We start from the raw sequence: 19,239 nt of genomic DNA on the forward strand, positions 1-19,239 counted from the left end.
TCTTTAACTCCATTACAGTCTTAAAGACTATGTAAATAAGTAACTAGTAATGTATGCAGCCATTAAAGTCAAATAATTTTAAATCTGCAAATTGTACTTCCATCTATTTCCATCTTTCTGTGGAAGAAATAGAACCCCAGAATTTCAGGTGCAAGGTCTTTTGTGGTACCTTTTTAATAGGTTTATTCTCACACAAAGAATCTGTGGTAAGAATACACAAGAATGCATTTTCAGTGTATGTCATAGATAGATAGTGCCTTTACAGTATGGATAATGGTGTAGATTTATTTACCTTATAAATGCAGCTCAGGACAGATGTGTCAGACCTGTCCTTGTCAGACCCAGCAGTGTGAACTGGTTGCAGCAAAGTCTTTGGTGGCAAGGCCATTACCCAGTCCAAGAGGCAGAGAAGCAAGGACACCAGCAGCTAGGAGAAACATTATATTAAACTTAAACACACAAGATGGATGTCTAAAAACCAACATTTTGTTTGCCACAGTACAGTAACTTTGAAATTTAGCATGCTTTTCCTAGGTTAATACTAAGCACTTCAATGGTTTTAAAATGCTTTATCAGTTGGTTGCAAATACACTCCAACATGCTTTCACTATACTTTATTGTACTTTGAAATTTTTACAAAACATATACTGTAATAAACATTCCAGCACTGTACTGTAACATTACCAGGTAATAATAAAACAAAAAAAGCATTTAACACTATGCCTTGCACATACCCTCTTGTCTGGTTCGTGTGGAGAAGCTTCTGTAGAAGGCAGCAGGTACGTAATGGTTGCTATAAGGATCTAGAAAACAGGTATGCAGGCTGCTCAATTACTATAGAACACTCATATGAGCTCAGTGTTCCTTAATATACAGTATATAGCAGGTATTGGTATTGATGTGATTCAGAGATTCATTTGTATCAACTGTGACATCACAATTAAAATGAGCTAACCTGCTTATTTTATATGTTAAGATTTGTTTTTTCAGTACATACTTCAATCAATTTTTCCCTTTTTAGTTTAGTTGGGAGCAGAATTGCATTGTGTGCTGTATTTGTCTCAGTGACAAACTGTAAACTGTATATCGCTCACCATGTAAACTCCCCACAGTATGAAAATAGACCTGCTTTCCCCCCACCACACATTTGATAAATGAATATATAGAACTCCCATTCTGTTGCGACATCCTGTGGTTAATCCCCTTGGTTTCTATCTCAATTATAACACAATATTCACCTCAATTATTTTCTTGGGCGAGTCAGCTGGGAAATGCTGAAGATTATCCACATAGTTTATGAGCAGGTGTAGAATGTCAGAAGCAACTTGTGCAACAGTTTTATTTGGAAACTGAAAAACCAAAAAATGGTCACAATTAGTAAGATGTCACTATCAATTTCATTCCAAAAATGTCAAATGTGTTCATGTCTCCAGGAATTTCAGAAATAAAACCATGTACCTTCAAGGTTACACAAATGACATTCAAAGCTTCTTTAATCTGAGGGTGGCGAGTGTTGTGTATCAACTCCTCACTTAGCCAAATGCCAAGGCTACACAGAGCAACACACCTGGAAAACAGAAATAGCACCATGACATTACTAGTAGGTTGGAAAAGATTAAGTTAGAATTATATATATAATCTATATTATATAGTCTAGTCCCCTAATCTGCTGAACGTCTTTGCCCTGGATTGGCAACGGATTACTTAAAGGGACACTTCATTAATCTGTCTGGGTAACCAGACAAAAACACAAACATGGTTCTTTCAAAAGGGCCATATGGATTACATCCAAGATCATTTCTACAATTGTGTGGCAAAAACTGTTTGAAAAGTAGAATTAACAAATATGATCTATCTATCTATCTATCTATCTATCCATCCATCTATCTATCTATCTATATATAGATATGAGCTCTGCAACATACCGAGCTGGTCCAGATGGCTCCTCCCTGGCTGAGCTCAGTATGTTCTTTATTATATGCTCCTTAAAAACATTTATAAGAAAGGAAGAAAGAAAAATAGCACAATTATACAGTTGAGAGTACACATCTATTCCTGACACACTCCTTATACATGGCTGTTAATGCCTTGTTCATACTGGTATCTGAATTCTAATTCAAAATTTGTATTTATTGTTTTCATTAGTCATTAAAAACATAAATATAACATATTAAACAAAAGAAAACCAAAACACAATTTCAAATCCCCTATTGGCTATAAAAAATAGCTTTTTGAGATGCATGGCAACGTGTTTGTTAAAGTACACCACACAGTAAATTTACCTTACAGTGTACAAAACACTCTCATGAATGACATTAGTTCCTTAATAGAGATAACAATTTCATGTTTGGTGCCAACACCACAATGCATGATAATAATTCATTAAATCATAACAAGAGAATTTCAGTATCTGCTGTCAGATGTACTAGAGCAGTGGAAACTTAGGAAAGTTTGTTGAAATAATTACAAATACTCCAACATTTGACCTGTAAAACCAAGGGAAATAAGTGTCTCCATACATTTTCTGATTTGTAATCTGGACACATAGTTTAAACCAGAATAACTAGTTTCACTACAACATTCAAATCAGCAGGACTATGGTCCAGGTCAAGCTGATTTATTTTACTGGATACAGGTTGATCAGTGTTTGTTTTCTTACCTTGACATCTGTGAAGCGAGTTAGCACCATATCAGCTGTAGTAGGATGAAGAGCAGGCAACTCTTCATATAGATTGGGAAAGCAGACCAGTGAACCCAACAATATCTGGGCTTCCACTCTTGGAGCCTGAAGGACAGGATAGTTACAGTTGTGTCAGATATTTACCTCCTTGATGTCTCAGTACTAAACGCCCTTTAGGTACTTATTGTTCCTAATAAGCAATCAAATACACTGAGTATGAGTGACACAGCATGTGCAAAGAAAATTCACTGGGAAAAGATGCCGGTTTTGTTGTTCAACTACATACAGAAGTGCAAACATATTAGTAGAACCTGAATGTTGGGGAATTCTCTTGATAAAGTGTAGCTGTACCATTTTGTATGAATTTGACTAGACTTTGCTTACATTGAGGGAGGATGAGGTGGTCACTCTACTAGCCGCGATGATGAAATCCAAGATCAGCATTGTAGCACCAGGCAATCCAATAGAGAAGAAGCGTGGAGAACAGTGCTTGATGATTGTATTGACAATGTCCTAAAAATGAAAAAAAATGTCAATGTTGAATTGTACAGTCCGAGCATGGAACACACACAGGGTACCTGTGAAAATTGCACTTTATTCCACCCTGGCATCCAACTGTAATATAGGACTTTAAAACTAGAACGTATTATATGATTAACCAAGGGGGTGTATAACACAGTATATACTGATTCATGAAGTGGCACAAGGGCAAGGCATTTAAAGACAGATTTTTGTTTTTCATTTGACATCACGTTTCTTTAAAAGGTACTATGCAAGACGTTTGTTTACTTGTACCTCACCTGATCAACATGTAACAGTCCACAGTGCATTATATTATAAAAGTGTGTCAAGAAGTCAGAGTTTGGAGAAACATCCTGTCTTCTCTTCATGATCTTACAGATCAACTTGTAGGCATGAAGTTTCCCTTGCTTGTACCTCTCAGTCAGCATGGTTGCCTGAAGGGAGATAATAATGTGCAATACTTGGATTAACAGTCAACACCCAAACCATCCTAAGCATGCAAAATGTTCAGCTTTAAAAGTACCCAGTGCCTCTGACTGCATTCTACTGAGATAACCAGAAAAGCTGACTTGGAAGAACTGAAAATGAATTACTTTAAATAGCCAGGGAGTCAAAATGCGGAGAGGTGGTATAAGTTCAGGTGGTGGAGGAGATGCCTGGTTGTCAGCTGATATGCCCAGATTGTCTCTGATCTATATACAATAACAAAAACACATAGAATACATCAGTTTACTTCTTGTTTCTCTCATGGGACAACCTTCGCTCTTAACCCAAGTCTGTTACCTTGGCCAGATTCTGCCACAGCTCACACAGATAATCAAACACCTGTGCATGAATTTCTGGATCTTTGATGGAATTGACATCTCCTAAAATCCCAAGCATCCTCCTCCACATCACCGTGGCAACATCTGCATGCCAGCCAGTGAGGGTGCCTCCTGCCATCACACTGCAGTCCTCTGTTGGGAATTCACTGGTTTCTGGGCAAAGAGGGAAAAACTATGATGTCTTTTATAAACCATTTCTTAGAACCAACATTATTTGAGGTTACCTACATTACAATGTATAGGGCCTACAAATGTTTCAATGACTACCTGGTGTTACACAGAAAGAAACCCAAGAGGTTTGAGCAATCTATTGCAGTCTAAAGGTCTCCACAAACCAGACACAATGCGACAGCAAATGTGTCATACGACACACCAAAAAAAATAAAACATGTATATCTGAAGCAACATAATACCAGTCCAGTTGTAAATACCTAGGTCGTCTGGAGTCTGTAAGACAGAGTGGTGGAGTTTATCATCCAACTGCAAGTCCTTATGCTCCATGTGCTCAGCATTCAGAGTGGCAGGAGAAGGAGTTTCGGACCTTGAACCTGAGGCTGAATGGATCGGTGAGGCACTATCAGATCCTAAGGAGAAAACAGACAACAATCACGATCATTAGTGTGCACCACACATTACAAAAAAAACACTGTGTGAGCAAACTTGCATCGCATGATGAATACAAGATATTGAGAAATACTAAAATAAACTAGTATTATCTTTACCAGTGATTGTGACGGCGTCAGCTGATAAAGCTTGCTGGCTCAGGCTGCTCGTCTCTGAGTCAATGTGCAGGGTAGTCAGGCTGGCCAGCTCTTGCTCCTCAGCTGTCTGTGGTCGGATTTGAGCCCCATCGGTTTCTGCAGTACCTAGAGAGGAGGCTTCAGGGCCAAAACTAAAGTCTGCAGAAAAATACCATAGTTACAAAAAGGAAGAAAAAAAAAAAAAACAAACACACACACACAACAACTCACAAAAATCTCTATTTAAGAATGTATAATAGGATATTGCACTTAAGCACTTCAGGAGATTGAGCTTTAAGAAGGTGACCTGGCATGGCTCAAGATCCCACAGTATGTCAGCTGCTGGTCAGGGATTTTAAGCAAGGGTTTCCCCTTGTATAGTGAAGTAGACATATCATTTAGAATGAAGAGCCTGAAATATTATATCTATATAATCTTGTAAATAGCCCTCACTTTCAAATTTGCGTACGTCATACTGAAAGGCGTTGAATGATTCAGAATGGCTGTCGGAGCTGATGAGGTCACTGCTGCCCGCACTGGCAGGGGAAGTCCATTCTGAGGGGACACCTGGGTCGTCTACGGGTCGCATGGGATTCTGCCTGTTCAGCAGGTCCGGAAAGTCTTTAGGGACTTCAAGGCTCCCAGGGCTGCTGCCTCTCCTTGTAATGCCCTGTCAAAAAGAAAATGCCACATAAACACGCTGGATACCACCTTTATATCTTTCACTACACAAAACAAGTTTAAAGATTCTCTTTAACAGTACCACAAATCGCAAGCTAGCATCATCAGAGAATTTCTTTCCTGCATGTTTGTCACATTCTCTTTAAAGGAATGTGCAAATAAAATATTCTGAAAAAGTTTATTCCCCTTCCATGGTTTTAAGTGACATTTATATGGATGGGATTTCGGCATACAAACTGTACCTGGGTGTTTAATGAGGCACGCTACTACGAAGTGGCCAAATGCTGCTATTGCGCCATTGATCTTAAAATAAAAAATCTGAGGTGCTATGTGGCTCGCTCCTTCCTACTACTTCATTTATTAATAATGAGTAGCGCAGAGTATGTGCTCATACCACAACAACCCAACCCTGTGACCTACAGCACACTTTCAGAAGACATGCTATTTAAACAAAGGCAGACCACACTCCCTTTAATAGTTTTATTTAATTGATTATTATTTAAAAATTAAAAATAAAAGAATAAAAAATGAACTCACAGATGTGTTTCTGGCTCGCAGCCTCTCTGCTATAAACTCATCCATAAGATCACTGATGTTGGGATTGCTGTTTCCAGTGTCTATGGAGCCTGGACGAATCTTTTGGCTCAAGTCCTCCTTGTTGGCTAAAGTTAAATAATTTATAACATAGGATTACAAAATTTCCAAGAACAATGTGAAGAACACTTTTGAACACATTATTTTATTTCGTTTAACACCACTGGCTAAGATTTTCCTGACATTTCACTTGCCACATGTTTTTAACTAAGAATATTACCTGCTTATTAGCATGCAAAAAGAAAAGAAAAAAGCTCTTAGTAGCAATGCACGCTCGTCTTATGTATACATGATGAGCTAATTTAGTATAAAGATGGAAGACAAAGACTGATATACTGGTTTACTTTAGCTAATCTATGTGTTAAATTATATTAAAGCTTGCTGCTATTGCATTTTATATTATGCATGGTTTAAATTCAAATTAACTAGAGCTTGTATTGTAAATTACTACTTGACTTGCAATAATTCTCTAGGTTTCCCTCTATGTTTTACGATAGGCTGAATGTCAAGTTTAAATAAGGTGAAATACAAACTTGTAAAATGTGGTGTACATCACTAAAAAAAAAACCTTTAGAATCAATAAACATTTTCTTTAGGTAACAAACAATTGATTATAACTTACAAGCAATGCAGGAGTTACTCACAAAGCATGCAGTCCCAAAAGATAAAATATCTTGCATAAACAGAACAAGAGTAAGCATTAGTAAATTTGTAGAAGTTAAAAGAAAACTTTGGCATCTATTGTTAGACAATTTTTTTTAACAAGTCTTCATCCCAAAGCAGGAGTTACCAGTTTTGCACAGCCTAAACAGACCCTTTTCCCCCACCGAAAGTGCATGTGAAACATGCAACCAAAGCTACTTGAACCCTCTCCTTAAACACAGCCATTACAGTATTCAGTGACAGAAGAGGTGTTTTTTTATGGAAGACTTTTTACACTTTATTTACAAATCTGCCTAAAAAACTATTTCAGGTCCTTCAAAGTCCAAAAGGACATACCAAGACACTTATATCAGGAGATTGCTGTAACCTTGCAAAATAAGTCTTAGAAACACAATATACAGCAAGTATCTAGCTTATTTTCTAAATTAAAATATGTTGGGCTGTTGGCGTCTGCCTTCCAATACAGAACCTGTGTTGACAAACCTCATACCTTCTCAAAATGTTCCTTTTTAAAAACAAGACTGCCCTCTGGTGGCATGAACTACAAACAGTGAATTCAAATATGTTTCAGTCATACAGATAAAAGTATTTATATGAGAAAAATGTTTCTACCAAATTTCAAAATATATTACTTATACATTTGTGTTACATTTTGTAACACATAAACAAAGAGGTTTGTGTATCTTATTTGTTTGGATTAAAACTATTTTCACAATAGTATGTGATGCACAGTAACTTTTCATAGTGCTGTTCTAGCTTCCCGTTCTGGACGAAGTTTGAATTCTACCTCAGATAAGCAGTGTGTTTTACATGTTACTATAATAAATTAACCAACACAGGCATCAAGGTGTAAAAATCAGTATTCTATATCTCATGGGTATATATCACACAAATCTCAATCAATTAGCCTTGTACTGGACTGGACTGGACAAGCTGGACTCCTAAAGACATGCATTGGAATATCTTAAAATACAATCTAGAGTTAAACCACAAAAAAAGTTAATAAATCACCATCAAACATAGCAACGGTGTGATTATAAGCTCAATTATCATCTCCTCTACTTTTAAAGCTCTAGTTATAGAATTGCATTTACGAGAAACTAGCTGACCACAGTATTCTTATTTTTACACAGGTTACCTTTGTAAATGGACTACTTACTGCATATTTGGTTTGCATCTAACTGGTATCCTAGATACTGGGGGTGAAATGAGTTCTTTTGTGAAAATAGAAATATGTTTTATGCTGGGATGAGGAAAAGCTGGGAGGGGGGTATAAGATGATCAAATGGCGCATGCAGCATCCAACAGAGGGGAAAAGCAGAGATTATATCCCAAAAAGCTGGGGCCTTCCTGGGGTTTTTGGGGCTTTGGTTTTGATTGCTCTACAAAATGGAAATAAAAAAAAAAGGAGTAAGCTTTTTTATTTATTTAAAATTTGCATCCAGCAAAAAAAACAGGCGCTTTATCTCTAAACTTGTGCTCAGCACACCATTCAGTGCTCACCTGGTGCTCTCCTTCCAAAATAGCCCATTACATGAGTGTACAGATCCCTCAGTGGCGCCTCTGCTGGCACTTTGCTCTGCCGCTGTGGGGAAACGCTTGCCTTTGGCTTGGAGAGAGCATGTACAACAGATTTATAGACACCACCCAGGGGGCCGTGCTGCTGCTGTTGTGGAGTCTGCTGCCCTGCTTCCTGCACCCTTGTGGATCTGCCTGAACTGCGGCTAATATGGCTGCTTACTGCACCTTCCTTCTCTAGCTGATCCCCCGACAGGATTCCCCCTGCTGCATCTTTACCTCTTTCACTACTGGCAGACACAAGACCATGCGGCTTACAGCCAATGGGTCTGACATCAGCTGCCACGGCACCACCACTGCTACTTCCACCACTAAAGCCACTCAGTCTCTTAAGCCTGGCCTTCCATGGCGCCTCTTTGGTCTCTAGCTGGTTATAGAACTGAACAGACTCAGTGGAGGGCCTAAAGCTGACATGGACGCCACCGTGTCGTTTCTTGCCTGCCATTCGATTTATTCGGTGTTTGGGAATTGCAAAGCTGGACGTGTGCTTGTTAAGGGCTGTAGTGCCCAGTGCTCTGGGTGCTTCAGTACCTATCTGAGAGCTGAATTCCCTCCTGTATGCATGCAAGACCTGTGCTGCTTCCTCATTGGAATGGACACTCATATCACTCCTGCCCCTTTCTACTGCTGCCCCCTCAAAGCTCGAATCTATTTCTGTGGCTGCCTGCCTATATAAGCATTTCTGGTTCTCTTTACCACTGGGCATTTCCCCCTCTGCCTCCAGGACATCCTCCCACATGTGTTGATCATCTTTATTAGTAAGATCTCTGCCTTCAAAAAAATTCTGCCCTGAATAACCTACATTGTCTTCCAAATGCTGATCTGCTGTACAGTCAATGTTTCCTTCAGTACACATGCTAATTTTATCTACAAACTCCAACCTGTCCATCACCTGTAAATCTTGGCTTTCCATCACCTGGTTCAGAGCAATAAGCATGGCTTTCCTTTCCCCCTCAACCCTAAAGTTCACTTCCCCCTTATCCTTCAGATACTCTCTGAGAGATGAAAGCAAGTCCTCCTCTCCCTCGCACTCTACAGACTGACTCTGCAGAAACGCTGGTTGAGGTCGCTCCGAAGGGCCTACCAGCTGACACAAGTGGTCGTAGATGCTATCCCCCACTTCCAGTGAGGTCTCTCTACTGTTCGCACCGGCAACGTTACTCCCAGTGGACACAGACCACGTGGAGACCTCACAGGAACTCTGCGAGATGGAAGTGCCATGGGACGGACTGTCAAGTACAGGAAGTGCACCTTTGACCCGCTCAGCGATGAAGGGCTCCATGATGTCAGACGTACTGCTGCTCCGGGGCAGTGGCTGCTCCTCGCCCGCTGTGGTGAACACCTCTGAAGGGGCGGTCTCTTCGCTCTGGGAAAAGTGTCTCATACGAGGAGCACGGGGCACCACCTGAGGGTCCTCGATATCTGACAAGACACAACCATGAGAACTGTGGCACTCACAGAAGAAAAACAGAACTTGGAATCCACGGTAAATACAAAACAAAAAACTGACAAAAACAAAAAACTGTATATGTCTTTAAAAACTGTTAAAATATTATATGACATATTAAGAGCCTCAAAAAAAAGTGTACAGTTTAGTGAACGGAAGTCAAATACACTTTTCTTAAAAGCACTCTCGATCCTCAGATAAGTTACAGCATTTCTGCAAATGTTTCATCACCAGCAACTAATTCCTTGAGGTGTACAGCACGGATACTTTCTTATATACGGGTGAGGGAAAACAAATCATGAAACAAAACAAAAATTAAAACCAATTTAGGAACATTTCACCAATTCCCCGAGATGTCTGTAGTGCCAATAACAAATTAAAGGTAAATATCTCTGCATTTTTCTTTTTTTTTTTTACTTTTCTTTCCAACTAAGGCTACCATTGAAGATTCTGCAGTGCATTTTATATATATATTATATATATATATATATATATAGACACACACACACACATATATATATATATATATACTTTTTTTTTTTTTTTAATTTAATAGTGGCCAATTATTTTTATCATTTTTCTCCCAATTTGGAATGGACAATTATTTTTAGGCTCAGCTCACCGCTACCACCCACGCGCTGACTTGGGAGCGGCTAAGACGAACACACGCTGTCCTCCAAAGCATGTGCCGTCAGTCGACCGCTTCTTTTTCACACTGCAGGCCCACCATGCAGCCATCTCAGAGCTACAGCGTCGAAGGACAATGCAGCTCTGGGCAGCTTACAGGCAGCCCTCAGGCACCCGGCCAGACTACAGGGGTCGCTGGTGCGCGGTGAGCCGAGGACACCCTGGCCGACCTAAGCCCCCCCTTCCCCCCCCGGGCGTTGCTCGGCCAATTGTGCGCCGCCCCCTGGGAACTCCCATCCACGGCTGGCAGTGGAATAGCCTGGACTCGAACCGGCAACATCCAGGCTATTGGACGCATCCTACACTCCAGTCTTTACCGGATGCGACAGTGCATTTATTTATAAAACAAACTGATTGTCAAGCAGTTGTTAGAGGGAATAAAGTGATGTCAAAAGAAACCTTTGCAAACAAGAAAATTAGCAAGACGGTAACACTGATTGTAGATAAGCATTTTGAAATGTTGTAAAAGTGTGATAGAAATTCAATCAAGGCTTTTAGGACTGTTGAAAAGTATAAAGAAGTCGGAAAGAGAATCCAATATAGTAAGAGCTTTAGTGCCAAGGTGATTTTCGTCCGGTATTTGAGCTTACCAAATTATACCTGACCTTGGAAGCACTGTACACTTTTTTGGGGGGAGGGGGCAAATAATGAGATCTATCCATGAGCATAAGAGATGATGCTGCATAAGAAAAAAGCAAAAAAAAATGAACATATTATAAAATAAATGAACTAAATTAGACAGACTTGCATTCTATTTTTTTTTCTTAATATATGTTAATAATATTAGTAGTTTAATGTTAAAAATAATTAAGGTTGAGTGAGCATTTGCAGAAATTTCACAAGCAATAAAAAACAAAAAAAACCAGGAGTGCCAGCAAGGGGGTGCAGAAGTAAGCAGAGGTGGCACTACCTGACAGTCCACCAGCTAAGGGAGCGAGGACAGTATCAGACAGGAGATGGTGGAGAGGGTGGATCAGGACAGGTGCACTTTTAGCGCTGCGTATAAAGGCTGAAGACAAGATTCTGTCGCCAGTGGAGCAGCTTCTCAGGGCTTCAAATAAAATAATAATAAAAAAGAAAAGAAGGAAGGAAAGAAATAGTAGAGTGATAGCAATGGGAAGCTGTTACTATAAAAAGAAGGTAAACAGGACATTAAGATAAAGCAATTTATAAAAAGACTGCAGCTACAGCTATGGCCAACAGTGTTGCATCACTCTATAGAAAACTAATTTTACTTCATAAAGCTGGATTGAAACCTGTTGAATAATGTTAAGTTAACATCCTGAATTGCATACCGCGTTGCAGTTTTCCATATAGTTTACGGAAAACTGATAAAAATGGAAAAATCTGACTTTTGAATTCTATCATGAAATACTGTACTATTAGTATTATTATTATTTATTTCTTAGCAGACGCCCTTATCCAGGGCGACTTACAATTGTTACAAGATATCACTTTAATTTTACATACAATTACCCATTTATACAGTTGGGTTTTTACTGGAGCAATCTAGGTAAAGTACCTTGCTCAAGGGTACAGCAGCAGTGTCCCCCACCTGGGATTGAACCCACAACACTCCGGTCAAGAGTCCAGAGCCCTAACCACTAGACGAGCACTGGCATTGTTTTGTAAAATATGGAACACATGGGAAAAACTGCTGCTCCAGAACTTTTTTTTTTATTTATTATTATTATTATTATTATTATTATTAAGTGATGGGACCTACCAACAGTTTTCTGCCGTATAAAATGTCTTGCTTTCTCTGTGCCCGGGGAGCCTGTAGTCGTTGCACTCCGCTGTCTCATCATAGCCTGTCCAGGCTGATCCCGGCTCCAGCCCTTTGAAAAAGACTTGTCCACTGATGACTTCTGAGACTCATGACCACCTCCTAGGTTTAGAAGGAAGAAGAAAAAGTTTGCTGGAGCGCCTAGTCAGTAGCAGCTCTCCTTTGGTATTTCTGTATTATCACTCTCTATGAACACTAAATGTCAGCAAAACCAGCCAGTATAATCCTACAAAATTCAAATTTCTCTTACCCTTGCCTTTGTGCTTCTTTTGTTTCTGTTCGCTCAGTTTGTCCAGTGGCAGTTCATGGAGGTCTAGGTTGTACAAGTTTCTAGCCAACACTTTGGTCAGGGTTTCCATGGTCAGTGACCACTCAGTGACAAGCTCCTCCCAGCAGGTCAGCGTTGACAACACAGTGAGCAAGTCATCCCACAGCTCCCTGGAGATGTACACATTCAGGTTCCCTTTGATCCAGGCTACGATTAGTGTCTAAACCAAATAGGGTGTAATAGGAATTGTATTCATACTTTCTACTGTGTAATAGACCGGCAAACCTACAAACTAAATGCAAGACAAGGATTAAACCCGATGGCAAATAGATCTTCTCTTAATTGGAACGACCAACAGAGATCCACATTTTTGTATTACATACAAATATCACCAGACTCTAAATTAGTTTAGTGTAATGTTAAAAGTAACATTCATACCTGAAATATTGCCCCGGCAAGTCGTCCTGCAAGGGTCATTGTCTTTTTTCCATGTGGCACTGTTGATAGCAGTTTCTTCATCACACACTCTGTGACCCTGAGTAAAACTAAAAGAATTTGCTCCCTACCACCCAAAACAGGAAAATGAATAGTTATATAAAAAGACCTGTGGAGCATGGAAGTATTTCAGATGACTTACAGAGGAAATGTATTTCTGAACGCAACTGTATAACATAGGTTTATATAAAAAAATGTATCTGTATTAAAAAAATCTAATCTAAAGAACATACCATGTTTTCTGATCCATTGTTTCATGCATAACCAGGCTGCGATAAATGTTGAGGACACGCTTACACATATCAATGTGTTCTTCCAGAAGGAATTTAACATCATTAGCAGGTTCCAGAAGAAATACATTGGAAGAGTTGGTAATGAAAACCTGAAAGTTTAATAACACAATATAAATTACACATGAGCATGAAAGCATATCCACATAGACGATGATTGTAAAACTTTAACCGTGGGAAATAAGAAGATGTGAGCACAAGACAGGCAGGCAGGCAAAGTGACAGAAAAGTGCATAATGAGAAGGGGTGCTATGAACCGAAGCTATAAATTACAGGTAAATTGATTTTAAAACCCTCTTTATTCTTGAGCTCATATTACTGACCATAAATGTTGATGTTGTGTGTGATCACTGCCACAGTGGGAAATGTAAAAGAAAAGTAACATGTAAGAAAAAAAAACAAGAGCCTGAAACCACACCTGCAGTGTGGATTGTGCACCTGCTGCCACATTATGCTCCACAAGCTCGGACTCCGGCACCTTGTTGATGGCATCTTGGTAAGAGGAGTTTCTTGTCCAGCTGGGGGTCCGTGTGTGTCCTGGTGCCTTTACAACTTTTTCCTACACATTACGAAGGCATATTGTTAACTCCTTAGACAAGAAATGATCATGGAGAAGTTTTAACTACTGCCATACACTGCACATTGTACAGTATATAATACACCTACCGGTGACTACTTTCACGTTGCCTTTACTTACCTCCTCCTTGTCTTTCTCCACCATGTGTTCCCCTGCAGTTTCCAGGTGGATGACACTGGTGGCTGGAGAGTATTGTACTTCTTCAGGTTCCCTCATGAAAATGGGTTTGTCTTCCTGCTGAATCCACTCTTGGTAAACCCTCACCACCTTTCTCATGGCAGCTGCCTCACAGATTGGCAGCAGGAAGGCCTGTATTGAAAACACAAAGGCAGTTATGACAGGACTATTTGTCTTCTGTGAGATTTGACATATCCATGTTGATACTGAAATGCATTGATGCAGACAGGTTTTGCAGTTCACTGTATAGTACCTGCCGGAAGATCTCAGTCATGAAGTTGACATTGGTTCTGGAGGAGCAGAAGACCTTCCGGACCACCTCAATGTCTGTGAGATGCTCCTCATCTAAACTGCAAAGGCTGGAAGAACTTGGCTCTCTTTCTGTCAGGGTGCTGGTGTTCGAGTGAGATTGCTCTGGCTGCGTGTTCCCATCTACATTATCAGGTCGGGAGGCACCATCTTCCCTGGCAGCCAATCCTGCTGCTGCTCTCTGAAATGTCAACATGTTTCACTTGTGGTATCCGGAATGCTCTAAAGATTAGATATTAAAGCATCATTGGCTTGTATGCTCACCTGAATGTTCTTTGGTACGTTTTCTCCTTCAGTACCAGGGATATGAGTCCCTGTGTTTGATTTGGGCTCCAGCCAGAAGGAGACCAACCATCGAATGAATATGACTCGAGCGTTCAGGAACATCTCTTTAGTGCAATAGATGGCTTCATTGGTCTCTGGGTCTCTCTTTACTATAACATAGTGTGGCTTTGGTCTCATGTGAGGGACCTCTGTATGCAAGAAAATGTATGGAGCAAAAGAAAGGATTATTTTCTAGAGAAATGAAGAATGTCACAACAACACAGACAGAATACAACGAAATACTTACCTAATATAGGATTATATAAACTGGTCTCCTTGCAAAAATTTGGGAAAATATGAGGAAGATAGTACTTCTTGAAATTTACAAATAGGAAAGCAAAGCCCTTTTCGTGGTTTTCTTTGTTCTTCCATTGCAAACTCTTTGCCTGCAAATGTAAGAAAGAAAAAAAGGTGCAATTTGATGCATTGTTGCTAGTTTTACAACTGGTTTCACAGATCCTGATAAACACTAATCCTGGACTACTTTATCTAAGGTTACATTGGGTAGTCCAGATTAGAGCCTGGGCTGGATACAGTACAGGTTACTGAGAAAGCATCACTCAGTCCTGATCCTTGGGAATAGATATTTAAACCTGGGGTGTCCACATAACTGCTGGATAAGTAAACGGCAATTCTATGTAAAAAGAAAACTTGACAGCATTTTGAAAATCATTTCAGACATTAGCTTTAGACAGATAACTAGCCATGCAGTTTTACTATGTGAAGATGCAGGGGTAACTTGATAAGTACAAAGTGTCTTTTAAGCTTTGCACCTGATAAATTAACTGTTTGTTATAAATAAAAAAAAAGTACAGAAAGCTTTAGTTTATTAAGCCACCCGCAATTAGGTATTATTATTATATTATTATTAGAAGAACAAAATAAAGCTAGATTCTGCAGATGGAAAGCTGAGTCACATTTAGTAATAACACAAGCCAAGGCAACAAAGTGTATTAGAAGGATTAGTAAAACCTGAAGTATACCTGGATTACCATGTATTTTAAAAGTGCTTCTAAAAAATAGCTTGCAAGATCTTCTTGTCCTTTATCTCCTGACTGAGGAGGGACGAGGGGAGTGATCTCTTCTGGAGTGACTTGTGCTGAAAAACAAAAAAGAAAAAAAATAGGGTTACAAAATTTAATTTGCTTAGTCATGTATCATTCTCGTTACTTGGTTTCCAATTCTTATGTTTCTTACGTTTTTCATTACATCCTTAAACTTAACATGGTTCACCCACTAAAGGCCTTTAAAACATGTTCTAGTTAGCTTTCCACAAGGGGAAGTAGAGGTAATTTTAAAGTATAGTAGAAAACCTTTGGATATATAAAACCTGAATCTATAAACACCTGAATAACTGACCTTGTTTTTCATTATTTGTCCTTGTATTCAACTCAAGACACAGATGCTATTATTAAACATGAATTCCTGCTGTATATTCTATGATTATTTCAGTTGAGGACTCATTTTAATTGGTACCTACAGGTAATAGCATTTTTAAATCGGTTTGTAAATGTTATACATTTGCAATGTAAAACTTTTTTGCATTACACAATTTCCCCGTTCCTTGAATTTGAAGTAAATGCATTTAAGAAATGGACTGGTAAGAAACATGTTTTAAAAAAAAAAAAAAAAAAAAAAAAAAAAGTAGGAGAAGGTTAGGTGTGTGTGAATGGTTCTCACTTTCTTGAAGGCTGAGTGGAGGGTTGATAAGATTTTCCAGGGTTCGAGGTCCGTGTTCTGAGTGTGGGTGTGGAAAGCCAGGTATCAGACAAGCAAACATCCACAGCTGTTCTCTGCTGCAGTTAGTCTGGAGTGCCTGCATCCACAGGAGAAAGAGACGAACCCCCTCTCTGCGGATCTAGAAACAAGGCCGAGGTTATCCTTACAATCTTTTTTTTTTCCTCTAGCCGCCCAGGTGAGCTCAGGGCTTAGCTTTACATCTAATTTTGTGAATGTGTCTCAATCTTGACCGAAACAGATTAACTATAATCCTCTACAGACATTTAATCATGTCTTTATTTTATTCAACTAAAAAACTAAAATATAATACAATCAAACTAGAAATCCAGTGGTCAATCTACTAGATGAGAAACGTTAGTTGGAGGGTGGTGCAATACAGGGTTGATTAATATCTCTACAAAACCTCAAGCTATACTACAGAGCAGGAAGTCTGGTTTCACAAGCTTACTGTACTTCATAAAAATTCAATATTGCCAAACTGTATTATCAAGACTTTCCAAAAGCAATTGAGCTAAGCTCATTAGATACAGTGAGGATAGTGGTATCAAAAGAAAAACATTACCTTCAAAGAATTTCCAGTGTGCAGGAGCTTCTTTAAAATTAGGCCTGTAACAGACATCAAGAAAAAATAAAAACAGATTCACTTTTATTTATGTATTTATTTATTTTAACTGCCCTCCCAACAACAAAAAATATATATTTTTGTTTTTCTACAAATTGCATATCAGAGTTCTCGGTCAGACTTAGCAAAACTTCACACCAAGCCCATGGCACTCTCTGGTTTACTCTTGGTGATCTTTGCATCCTACAGCAACAGAACTGGGTGCTTAGGAAAAGGAGAGATCACCTTGGAAAACAGAAGGACCAACTACAGCTACAATATACAACTGCATTCCTAGCATAACAATGTCAGAGAAAGGCAGTAGCTTTTCAAAACATTTGACCACAGTTGTAGTCTTGCGATTTCCTTTTCACATTTCTGTCTCCGTACATAAAGCCTCCTGGGGAAATAAATCACATAAATTATGACTTTGTTTAAATAAGACTAAAAATAGCTTATGACTGAAGGTCATAAACTACAGAACAAAATGAAAGGTGAAGAAAAACAGGATGACTGCATGGGAGGCACAACATGTGTAAACCATCCATAAATTATGAGTTACAACTATAGGAAACGACACTAAAATGTGTTGACTAAAGTCTTCATGAGCCTTGTAGTTTTTTCCTTAAATTACATTTACTAAATTGTAAAGCGGAATTCAAGATCCAGTGTATTTGAATTTTGACAATAAAATCTCAGTTAACAATGTCATTAAAAGGGAAACTGTTACCTATACTGTGGAACTGCCATCTTCCCTGTATTCTTTCAGGGAGAAGTTGTAAAATTTTCTAAACAAAAAGAAAAAAAGTTAAAACTTTTAAATAACAAAATATGTTGGCGATTTACTTGCATTTTAGCATTTTATTAGTACACCCGTGGATTGTCTCAGTGTTCACCTGCTGGAAATGTCACCATATTTGACATAAGCACACATGCAACATAATAATTGTTAAGACAAAAACAAAATAATTCTGGAGGTCTGTTATCCACATGCTGTAGCTAGCTGTTAGTGAAAACAGTATTGCCACGCTTCAGTATAAAATGTAAACTATTTAAGGGTTCCTTGCTTGTATTACTGAGGAATTTGTTTTATCAAAGTGAAAGGTTCAACTCCCAGCTCAACAAGAGAAGCATTCCTAGACAGCCACTCAGTAGCTCTTACAAGCTGGAATGTTCACTGGCATGCTTGCAGAGCTAGCTGGGCCAAAAGATAAAAAGCCTAACTTAATCTTACCTCAAATATAAAAAGGATAGAATCTAGTTCTTCTCTTTGCGATTTATGACCTGAAAGATAGGCAAGAAATATATAAATATACACCTCACTGATAAATGCACATTAAAGTTAAATGTCAGAAGATATACTTGTGAATCTGGTTTCAATTATTATTATTTTTTTTTATTCAGTCCCCAGAAAAGGCTGATTCATTCTAGACACTATACAAATCAAGCTGATTGCACCAGCAGAAACTTTCACATCCTATACAGTACATTGGAGTTTTACCAGAGATAAAATCAGAGCTACAGTACAGTATGCTCCTTCAATTTGTGGACTAAAATGTTTCAGTCTCGCTACAAGTAATGCCAAATGTAATCACTCCCAAAAGAACCAATTCCTCTTCACTCTTAATTGGGGATGTATATTCATGGATAACTATACTTCCTGTCGTTTTTCTACTTCAATGGCTACTTCTCATTATCAACATTTAATTATGAGAGCAGAAGTCCAGACCTATCGTAAAACTGAATCAATGTGCAGCATCACAAATGACAACTGGAGGCAAAACAGAATTTTCCATTTAAGTTAATGAATAATCCTGCTTTTGACATCTCTGGAGTTACACTGGGTCTTAATTGCTGAAATGCAATATACTTTGAGGAGTAAGACACCATTCGGTCGCATGTTGGTAACAGGGAATCTGAATGACTAAAATGCACAATATTCTCGAGACCGGTTATTTATAATTGGAACACTACAGTTTTTGTACACATTCAATATTTTGGATAAGGGAACCTGAGCAAAAAATAAAATAAATAGATCTTACCTTTCTGTTTAAGACCAACTTCAATGGTCACAAAATTTTCAAAGAAAACATAGAAGATGTGTGAATAATTCTGGTCAAAAAAATGTTTCAGATCAACTGATTCGGCATTCTCTGTGGGGAGGAAAGAGACATACATTAAACTAAAAAAGGGCCATATCATAGAAATCTCATAGAATAGTTTGTGTTGATATGGCCAGAGATTCAAACAGTGTGG

At 38.7% G+C, this 19,239-nt stretch overlaps 1 protein-coding gene across 9 annotated transcripts in view; it reads right to left on the reverse strand.

Annotated features, from left to right (window-relative positions):
- Positions 1-19,239, reverse strand: part of LOC117421822 (ral GTPase-activating protein subunit alpha-1-like) — a 45,223-nt gene that overhangs the window by 22,277 nt on the left and 3,707 nt on the right. For 4 of the 9 annotated variants that reach the window (XR_009307403.1, XM_058987721.1, XM_058987723.1 and 1 more), the window contains exons 2-32: positions 19,026-19,136; positions 18,218-18,267; positions 17,714-17,771; positions 16,945-16,988; positions 16,323-16,500; positions 15,626-15,741; positions 14,890-15,028; positions 14,583-14,791; positions 14,263-14,499; positions 13,953-14,141; positions 13,674-13,814; positions 13,199-13,347; positions 12,909-13,032; positions 12,453-12,690; positions 12,143-12,304; positions 11,327-11,467; positions 8,208-9,704; positions 5,985-6,109; positions 5,220-5,436; positions 4,749-4,925; positions 4,458-4,610; positions 3,986-4,179; positions 3,796-3,894; positions 3,481-3,636; positions 3,065-3,193; positions 2,660-2,785; positions 1,926-1,984; positions 1,459-1,567; positions 1,239-1,349; positions 735-803; positions 293-427 (exon numbers count right to left, since the gene is read on the reverse strand). Coding sequence is in view for 8 of the 9 variants with exons in the window: in XM_058987721.1 (XP_058843704.1) it covers positions 293-427; positions 735-803; positions 1,239-1,349; positions 1,459-1,567; positions 1,926-1,984; positions 2,660-2,785; positions 3,065-3,193; positions 3,481-3,636; positions 3,796-3,894; positions 3,986-4,179; positions 4,458-4,610; positions 4,749-4,925; positions 5,220-5,436; positions 5,985-6,109; positions 8,208-9,704; positions 11,327-11,467; positions 12,143-12,304; positions 12,453-12,690; positions 12,909-13,032; positions 13,199-13,347; positions 13,674-13,814; positions 13,953-14,141; positions 14,263-14,499; positions 14,583-14,791; positions 14,890-15,028; positions 15,626-15,741; positions 16,323-16,500; positions 16,945-16,988; positions 17,714-17,771; positions 18,218-18,267; positions 19,026-19,136 (5,642 nt within the window). In the remaining variant the exon portion in view is untranslated. The remainder of the gene's footprint in view (positions 1-292; positions 428-734; positions 804-1,238; positions 1,350-1,458; positions 1,568-1,925; positions 1,985-2,659; positions 2,786-3,064; positions 3,194-3,480; positions 3,637-3,795; positions 3,895-3,985; positions 4,180-4,457; positions 4,611-4,748; positions 4,926-5,219; positions 5,437-5,984; positions 6,110-8,207; positions 9,705-11,326; positions 11,468-12,142; positions 12,305-12,452; positions 12,691-12,908; positions 13,033-13,198; positions 13,348-13,673; positions 13,815-13,952; positions 14,142-14,262; positions 14,500-14,582; positions 14,792-14,889; positions 15,029-15,625; positions 15,742-16,322; positions 16,501-16,944; positions 16,989-17,713; positions 17,772-18,217; positions 18,268-19,025; positions 19,137-19,239) is intronic. The other 5 variants (XM_058987726.1, XM_058987727.1, XM_058987722.1 and 2 more) reach the window with 4 other exon arrangements.

This window comes from Acipenser ruthenus, chromosome 15, assembly GCF_902713425.1.
Source record: "Acipenser ruthenus chromosome 15, fAciRut3.2 maternal haplotype, whole genome shotgun sequence".
Classification (NCBI taxonomy): domain Eukaryota; kingdom Metazoa; phylum Chordata; class Actinopteri; order Acipenseriformes; family Acipenseridae; genus Acipenser; species Acipenser ruthenus.